The following is a 9,860-nucleotide window of genomic DNA, read 5'->3' as shown; positions in this document are numbered from 1 at the left end:
GTGTTCCTCTTTCTCCATATCCTCTCCAACATGTGTTGTCACCTGAGGTTTTGATCTTAGCCATTATGATTGGTGTAAGGTAGAATCTCAGGGTCATTTTGATTTGCATTTCTCTGATCACTAAGGACTCTGAACATTTCTTTAGGTGCTTCTCAACCATTTGAGATTCTTTAGTTGTGAATTCTTGGTTTAGTTTTATACCCCATTTTTTGATTGGGTTCTTTGGGTTTTCTGGCGATTAACTTCTTGAGTTCTTTACATACTTTGGATATTAGACCTCTATCAGATATTGGGGTTAATGAAGATTTTTTTCCCAATCTGTAGGTTGCTGATTTGTCTTGTTGACTATGCCCTTTGCCTTACAAAAGCTTTCCAGTTTCATGAGGTCCCATTTATAATTCTTGATCTTAGAGCATGAGCCACTGGAGTTCTGTTTAGGAAATTTTCCCCTGTGCCAATGAGTTCAAGGCTCTTTCCCACTTTCTCTTCTATTAGATTCAGTGTATCTGGTTTTATGTTGAGGTCCTTGATCCACTTGAACTTGAGCTTTGTACAAGGTGACAAATATGGGTCTATTTTCATTCTTTTACATATAGACAGCCAGTTAGACCAGAACCATTTATTGAAGATGCTTTCTTTTTTCCATTGTATATTTTTGCGTCTTTGTCAAAGATCAAGTGACCGTGTGTGTTTTTATTTCTAGGTCTTCAATTCTATTCCATTGATCAACATGTCTGTCTCTGTACCAATACCATGCAGTTTTTATCACTGTTGCTCTGTAGTAAAGCTTCAGATCAGGGATGGTGATTCCCCCAGGGGTTCTTTTATAGACTCTCAGGAATCAAAAAGAGGGACCTTAGATGAAATACCAGACAGTAGGAAAAGGGAACTTATAGAGCCCACCTCCAGTAGGAAGACAGGACATGAAGTGAAGGATGGGGTTGCCAGCCCACAGTCACACCTCTGACCCATAATTGTTCCTGTCTGAAAGAGTTACAGGGATGGAAATGGAGAGGAGTCCGAGGAAAAGAAGGTCCAGGGACAGACCCAAAGTAGAATCCAGCTCAAGGGGAGGTCCCAAGGTCTGACACGATCACTGAGGCTATGAAGAGCTTACAAAAAGAGACCTATCATGACCACACTCTGGAAGACCCAACAAGCAGCTGAAAGAGTCAGATTTAGATATTTGCACCCAACCAATGGACAGAAGCAGTTGACCCCTGTTGTTGAATTAGGGAAGGCTGAAAGAAGCTGAGGAGAAGGGTGACCCTGTAGGAGGACCAGCAGTCCCAATTAATCTGGACCCCCTAGATCTCCCAAATACTGGACCACCAAACATACAGCATACACCAGCTGATATGAGACCCCTAACACACATATGGTAGAGGGTTTCCGGGTCTGTGTTCATTCAGAGATGATGCACCTAACCCTCAAAAGACTGGAAGCCCCAGGGAGTTTAGAGGTCAGGTGGGGTGAGGTGTAGGGGCATCCATGTGGAGACAGGAGATGGGGAGTGGGGAGGTGGGAGGAGGTGTGGGATGTGGAGCAGTCGGAGGGTGGATGGGGGTGCAGGGAATGGAATATGGAATATAAAAAATAAATTAATTTTAAAAAATAAATTAAAAAAAAATCTGCTTCCCTCTGTTGCCCACAACAGGTTCTCATATCCTTGGTGTTCTACTTTCGAGTTTTCATCTTCTGTCAAATCTTGAATTTCTGTTCTCTTGTGGATTATCAAATTTCTCAAAGCTAAATAGAAATTATGCAGCCACCTTCCATAGATTGTCTCTCTAATTCCTAGCCCAGAAAACCACATCTCTGGCAAGAGAGTAGGCCTGGATTGATAGCATGAGGGTAGCTCTCTGAGGTTCAGCTGTACAGCGGGTCCCTCTGTGAGCCATGCCTGCTGCCCCTTCTGCTGCCTTTCTTCATCTTCTTATCTCTCACAAGCTGTGCTGGGAAGGGAAGGTTGTTTCTGGAGTCAAGAAGAAAACTGAAACGGAATGTCCCACGCTGCAGTGCTTTAGTCAGGACGCTGTTAGGCAGGTACCTTCCCACTCAAAGCTCAGACTACTAGAATGCATAATACCAAAGGGAAGGCCTGCTGTGCAGAGTTACGGACGTATTTGTTCTCATAGTATGATCTCCGAACAGTACAACCACTGAGAATTTCTCAGATACTTGAGCAATTCCCAATCAGTCCACATTCCAGATGTGATAAAGCAGAACTTTACAACAATTTCTGCAAATATAATTCTCTGAGAAGCTCCTGTCCCCTTGTTGTGTGTTTAAGATTAAGAACCTACTATGTTAGAGAAAGCAAGCCAGGCTCCCAGAGGTGGACCTCCTAGGTTGTAGAACTCAAGACACCTACAGCTAACAGGTGTGTGTGAGTGTGTGTGTGAGTGTGTGTGTGAGTGTGTGTGTGTGTGTGTGTGTGTGTGTGTGTGTGTACACTGGAACAGATGTTGCCCTGATTGGCCCAATTGGCCTTCCATTTTGAACCATATCCACGGTGATATACACTGTAGTATATAAAAAGTCTTTCATCCACTATTAATACTCACTAAACACATAGTTCTCACAATATCCAAAAAAAAAAAAAAAATGTAAAAATCAATTGTGGTCAGACTCACAGAGAAGAAAAACATTGTTTCCGTCTTTTAAGAATAATTTCTGAGACGTCATGGGTATGATCCTACACTATCTTCTACACAGCTGTTCTGCTAGAGTGACCCACCAGACAGGCAATCACATATGTGCCCATGTGCCCTCCTGTGCTATCTGGATCACCAATCTTCTGGCTGCACTTCTCGTGAATTATTTTAGAGTGTGGGCTGCCCTCCAACATCTCTCACCTGTCACTGAATCACGAACCCTGAACTGACAAGCTCCTGTGACTGCCATTTGTGACGTGCCCCTGGCCACTGTTGCCTTTAGGGGCTTCAAGGGCTAGCGGGAAGAGGACAGAGAAACCAATCAGAGTTTTTAATTTATTTACATTAGTGTGTATAAAGGTGTATGTACATTTGTGGACACCAGAAGCCCACATCAGGAGTCTTCCTTCCTCTATCGCCCCCTACGCTGTTGTTTGTTGTTGTTTTTGTTGTTGTTGTCGTCAAGACAGTTCTCTCACTGAGCCTAAGCCTACCAACTTAACAGTGAACTAGCAAGATGTAGAGGTACACATATTTGCCTCACCTCCACTCTACGCCCATCCCCAAGCTGGACTTAGTTATCTGAAAACATGCTTTGCTTTTTATACAGGTGCTGGGAATCTAAATTCTGGACCTCTTGCTTGCACTAAATCCCCAGCCTCCACTAAAGAGTTTCTTAGCAGAGTGTCTGCAGTTGTGGGACTACAGCATCAGGCACCTGTGAAGCTACAGTGCATGAGCATGTATCCCAGGGACAAGTTCAAATTTGCAAATGACTGGATAAGATTTTGCTGTGGTCAGTTTAACCCTGTAATAATATCAAGTAGCCATGCCTTTTCTTGAGAAACGTTACTACAGATCTTCTAAAGTACCTTTTAAAAAAAGATTTATTTATTTTATGTATGTAAGTATACTAAGTATACTATCACTGTCTTCGGACATGCCAGATGAGAGCATCAGATCCCATTACAGATGGTTGTGAGCCACCATGGAATTGAACTCAGGTCCTCTGGAAGGGCAGTCAGTGGTCTTACCCACTGAGCCATCTCTCCAGCCCTAAATAGACTCAAAAATAGAAAGACTGGCTTTCTAACAGAATCGTAAGAAGTGGAAAAATGATCGAGCATCGATGTATTCTTTAGACATTCTATACATTTGTCGTCTTACATTCCACAAAGCCTGGCCACAGCCAAACCTTAATCCCTCCCACAGACTTCACAGCATTCCATTGGGAAAGACAGCACCAATAGAGCACCATTTTATACAAACTCATATGTGCTATGAGAAAGGGTATTTTATGGTAAAAATTATGTTGAATTCATGAAAAAACCTATAACTTTATTCATATAGTTCACCATTTATCCTTTATCCACTGGTAAGGCACCACACAATCTCATGACTTAAGATGTCAAGTTGAATAAAGATCTCCCCACCACCACCCCGCACACTCGTCAGATGAGAGCAGTGCTACACACAGAGGGAGCCGGTCCTTCCTACCAACTTATTTCCACCATCAGCCTACATCTGGCATGGTTTTGTCATTTATGCAAAACAGAAACATAAAATATGTACATGTATAAATCTTCTAGAGAAATAAAAAGATAATGTAATAAAAAAGATTGCTACTTGGAAAACATTTCTGATGTGATCTACTCAAAAGTTAGAAATTCTAACTCTGGCTTTGCTTGTTCCTAATCTTAATTTTAAAAAACTATGTGCAAGAATGCCTTGCAGGAGCAAAATAGTCTTTCTCCTACATGTCTGCAGCAGGCTGCACATGAACCTCTCTACAAGAAGCCAGAGCCTCTCTACCACAAAATGACCTTCTGTTGACAGAAGAATAAAGCACAGAAAGACGTTATGTCAGTAACAGGACAATAAGGTGCTGTCCTGTAAACCGAGCAGCAGTACAGCCTGTTGGCCTGACCCACACAGCAGTATCTAACAGGAACCTCATTTCTTGTTTGCTCTCAACATCCTCCTCCTCAGTGAGGGGTATCAACAAGTCCCAGTAGAAAACACTGGACTCTTGTGTGTGTATAACAAACTTAATTTATTTAACCTTATTACACTTATTATACTGAAACACAATGATATCAAATACTACTTCCATTTTAATTGTTGCACAGAAATTTAACTGGCTTGATTATATGGATTCCTTCATGAGTTTAAAGAGTCCTAGAATAGAACACAACATGCATGCTGATAGTTTATAGAGACATATGGGAGAACACAACACACAGACAGTTCCTCAGATGCCATCCTACTGATATCTCCTGCCTCTTTACTACATCGAGCACTTAGTTTTTAGCAAAGCATGAAAGAAAAATAAAATGAAAACACTTGCCAATCATGACAAAGTCATAAAATTCCACATGCAACAAGCCCTTCCTAAGAAACCCACGAGAAAAACAGAACCCAAGCACAGAGCAAAATAAACACATGGTAAATCAAAAGCAGGGTTTAATTCTGTCACACCCTCTAGAATGGGAACCAGTCTTGCCACCAGCTCACCAATATCTCACCATTTCCCAAATATTTAAAGTCTGAAGAGCCTCCATCACTATCAAATTCAATTTCTCTTGCCTGCTTTACAATCGAGTGCACACGAAAAGCAAGAACAAAACCCTCACTTCTAGAGACGCCTGCTTTATGCTAAATAAAGGGCAATGATTTCCACCTGGACCACTGTGCCATGCACGGCAGGGAGGGGCCTGAGGATGCAGAAGGGGGTGGCACACTCAGCTGCAAGGACGCCCCAGGGGCTGAGAGAGGGCACATCATGGCAGGAGCTGAGACAGTCACATCTCTTTTATTTTCAAAGACAAAAGTGAACTGTCAGTATTTGAGTTTGAATGGTAACAAACATTAGGAACTTCAACAGATACAAAAAGGACTGAAAATTAGTTTTCTTTGTGAGCCTTATTAGTTTCCATGTGATAAATCTTTACAAAGGAATTTAGAAATTTTCTTTAATTTTTCCCTTCAAATTAGACTTGAGAGGCAATCAGAACTATTTTATTTTAAATAATTAAAAACATTAATAATCCACCCAAATCTACTTATGTTAGGAAACCATAGTTATTCTTAAAGGTGTAAGAGATACAGGGAATAAGAGATCTCCCTTACACAAAGACTACCTTTCAAAGAGTGAAGCTGTAAAATATTGTCAAAGAACAGGACTACAGTTCAGCCAAGCATTCTCAGAGAATGGTTAACAAACAAAACAAAAACTGACTACAATTCTATACATAAATTTCACTTCTTTTAATTCTTCCTCATAAATAATACACAAGTCATTCATGAATAATGGCAATTTTCCCAGGATATAACCATGACTGTCTACTATGTAAATATACAACTTTTGAAAAGCACTTTAGAAACAGAAGCTAATACATAGCACCACACACTCACTAACACAATACTGTTAACATGAAAATTAAAATTTCAAGCCGGGCGTGGTGGTGCACGCCTTTAATCCCAGCACTCGGGAGGCAGAGGCAGGCGGATTTCTGAGTTCGAGGCCAGCCTGGTCTACAAGGTGAGTTCCAGGACAGCCAGAGCTATACAGAGAAACCCTGTCTCGAAAAATCAAAAAAAAAAAAAATGTTCCAACAAGCTAAGGCAGGTGGACTTTCAAAACATTTAGGCCAGCCTGGGCTACATAGTAATTTCTAGGCCAGCATGGGCTATAGTATGAGATGGCTTTTGTCTCAAAAATTTTTTTCTATGGTAATTAAAAAATCAAATATTCTACATAAACATAGAAAGTACTGGAAACTCCTAGGTTGCCTACTGATGTCAAAGGTGGCCTGCACCATTTAATTACCAGCCTGCTGTGATATCAAAGGGGAAAATGCTAGTTTAAAATGGACTCCTCTGAAACTGCATTTATTTAAAGACTTTGAAAAGTTCTTTACTGAAGAATAAAGAATTAGTGCAAACTGTGGTATATCAAAAGCAAAAACCTTAACTAGGTACAAATGTTGTAACCCAAAACTAATTTTTGAAAATTATAAGAAATTTACATTTTAAAAGAAGCTGTAAAGATTTCATGTTCATCCAACATATATGTATTGCCTTACAACCGAAAGTACTATAAACATACTTATTTAGCATAATGTTTTGTTTTAGACCAGTAAATAAAAACATTCCCTAGTTGAATGTGAAGCATCATGGAAAACAGCAAGCACTGCAGAAACAAAGCAGCTCTTATAAACAACATGGAAGAAGTTGTCAAATCTATATTCATTTTGCTGCCTTAATTTGAGGTTTCATTAAGATCTTAATGGAAAAAACATGCACCCTGGTAATGTAACATATTTAAAAGGAGGACCTTTCAGTCTAGTGTAAGTGACTAAAAACGAGTTTCCTGTGGGCTAACGACGGCATCAAACAAACCACAGAGCCGTCCTCTGAAGGACGGGCAGGGATTTAAAAGTCGACCGTATTTCATAGATCCCCTTCTTTAATCTGGCTCTTTTAATCTTGTTTCAACCTCAAATCATTTCTGGTTGACAAGTGCTTTTGCTTAAATGTGAGGAACACATAAGCTGTTGGGGGAATGGACTTTTCCTAGTTAACATGCATTTGTTACTCCATCTTTAGTTGCATGTCGAAACTTCAATCTTTATTAACATGCTAAAACACTGCTTTGTACTCAAGATGGCGGAATTTATCCTCAAATGGAATTTAATTCCACATTTACTACACAAAGACATTTAATACTATTTTGGATGTGACATTTAAAATGACCTATTCACTCTGAGCCAACAACATCTTACTAGTTTTGAGAAGAAATCTGGTTTATAAAAAGCAAGATCAACTTTCAAAGGATCTGTCTTAGTTTACTCTGAATTTGTTAAGAACAGTTTTGTTGATGTTCTTCCAATTATGATGCTGAACAAAAGGTGAATATTTGATGGAGATTCATTTTCTATTACCTAGCCCTACGTGATCATGAGAGCTGCCATTCCCAGAGTACAGGAACACAGAATGCATTCTGTGAAACAACAGTCACTGTAAAAGACTGGTTGGCTGTGGAAACAATCTCACTACACACCTCAAGCTGAACTTGAACTTGCTGTCTTACTGCCTCAGGTTCCTCCTGGGTGCTGCAATCACATGCATGCAGCACATGCCTACATAAAAAATGGTTCAAGAGCCCGGCCTGGTGGCGCGGGCCTTTAATCCCAGCACTCGGGAGGCAGAGGCAGGCGGATTTCTGAGTTCGAGGCCAGCCTGGTCTACCAAGTGAGTTCCAGGACAGCCAGGGCTATACAGAGAAACCCTGTCTCGAAAAACCAAAAAAAAAAAAAAAAAAAAAATGGTTCAAAATATAACGGCACAGTGAAGATGACCAGACAAAAGTTCACATAGATTACATTTCTACAAACTTACTTTGGCCTCATATGTTCTTAAAAAATAAAGATAGGTCGGCATGCTGGCACATGCCTCTGATCACAGCACTCAGGAAGCTGAGGCAGGAGGACTCTGGTTTATATAGGAGTTCTAGCAAGGCAGGACTACATAATGAAACCCTGTCTAGAGGAAAAGCACATGATCTGCTTTTCAGACAGTGTCTACCCCAAGCACAGAAGTCCTCAGAGCAGTTATTATCTATCTAGTGAGTAGCTACTATGAACACTGTCATTATGGATAGCAATGCATTTATACATTATATTTCATTATATATATTTATAAAAAAAACAGGAAACAGAAAGTTCCAGGTATTTAAGATCAGTGCTCATAAACTGTCATGTAAGCTGACATGTAAGGATGAGACAGACTCAAAATTAGTAAAGCATTTGATATCAGATTTTTAACCCATCCTGATTGGTATCTTCAAATGAAACTATGAAATATACTCTGCCTTTTCTAGAGTTATCATGCTTTACACTGACAACAGAACGGCATGGAAAGATCTGTATCAAAGTATGTTTACTTTGCATCTTCTTAAATACCTAATCTATTCAAACAGAGTTCAACAGTCTTTGTGACCAAATAATATACACTGCGACTTTGCCCTCAATACAGTTGCACTTAAAAACAAACTTCATACCAGTATTAACCAGTGAATGTAAGGAACTTCCTATTAAACGTTCTCAACCTGGGGCTAGACGTGCCGTATTACTCACCAGCATGGTGAGAGAATTCTTCTGCCTTCTTTCAAAGGAAAGCAAATCAAATCTAATTTTCATTTTGATTCAAGTAAGACCAAAGAAACTGCTTTTTAAAGGTTTAAATATCGACATTCATGTCTATTTGTCTGGTAACTCGGTGCATCTATCTGTGACCAGGTCATGCAACTGAAAACAAACTATAGAACAGTTATTCTTTGAGAGTACAGCAAATGAATTAGGCATGCGGGACTGAACGGGACTCACCATGGAGCCTTTATGGAAAAACACCCCGCTCCAAAGAGATAAGGCCTTGGTGGAAAAGGGGGGAAAATGCACAAAAAATTAGAGGAAAACTCATTCAACATTAGTAAATACATGTATATTGTACTGTTATAGAATATTATAAAAATAATGCAAATTAATATTCATTTGCAATTCTGCCACATATACTGTGATAGAATATATATATATATACACACACATACACACACATGGTACAGAAACAAGGCCCTTAGTTTCCATACAAATGTAGATTTAATTTTTTTCTATTTCTCCCCCTTTTCTGGAGCACCCCTGTGGCACTTCTAGTTTAAAATGAAGTTCATGGCTAAAGCCCTTAGACAGAAAGTACACATTAATCAGAGGGATGATCAGAGGGAGAAGAATACATACTATATGCCACACAAAGTATCCAGTGTCAGCTGAAGACAACTGCACTATGACATGACAATGTGCACCCAGTGGCTGTCTCTCAGCCACATAGTTGTCAAGCTGCTTATCAGCAGTGAGCTGAGCTGCTTGCTATTCTGTGGATCACTAGCAAAAACGATGGAATGATCTCTATCTAATTCTCATAACATTACAGAAAATGAGTACAAGAGTATAGCCTCCTCCACCTGCCTACAAGTGGTAGACAATGTGTTTGGGGATACAAAGTCAGAATTCAATGGTACATGTATTTCTACTTTAAATTCCCAGTTACTTAAGATATGCTATGCACAGCCGGGCATGGTGGCGCACGCCTTTAATCCCAGCACTCAGGAGGCAGAGGCAGGCGGATTTCTGAGTTCGAGGCCAGCCT

At 40.1% G+C, this 9,860-nt stretch overlaps 1 protein-coding gene across 9 annotated transcripts in view; it reads right to left on the bottom strand.

Annotated features, from left to right (window-relative positions):
• The window catches only part of Bcas3 (BCAS3 microtubule associated cell migration factor), a 487,192-nt gene that overhangs the window by 284,693 nt on the left and 192,639 nt on the right, over positions 1 to 9,860 (bottom strand). For 5 of the 9 annotated variants that reach the window (XM_029545996.1, XM_021213440.2, XM_029545997.1 and 2 more), the window contains exon 17: positions 9,044 to 9,088. The exons of the other annotated variants lie outside the window; for them this stretch is intronic. In XM_029545996.1, the coding sequence (XP_029401856.1) occupies positions 9,044 to 9,088 (45 nt within the window). The remainder of the gene's footprint in view (positions 1 to 9,043; positions 9,089 to 9,860) is intronic. 9 annotated transcript variants of the gene reach the window in all.

This window comes from Mus pahari, chromosome 14, assembly GCF_900095145.1.
Source record: "Mus pahari chromosome 14, PAHARI_EIJ_v1.1, whole genome shotgun sequence".
In the NCBI taxonomy this organism is placed as follows: domain Eukaryota; kingdom Metazoa; phylum Chordata; class Mammalia; order Rodentia; family Muridae; genus Mus; species Mus pahari.
The sequence above is the reverse complement of the archived record's forward strand: the minus strand, read 5'-3'. Positions and strand labels throughout refer to the sequence as shown.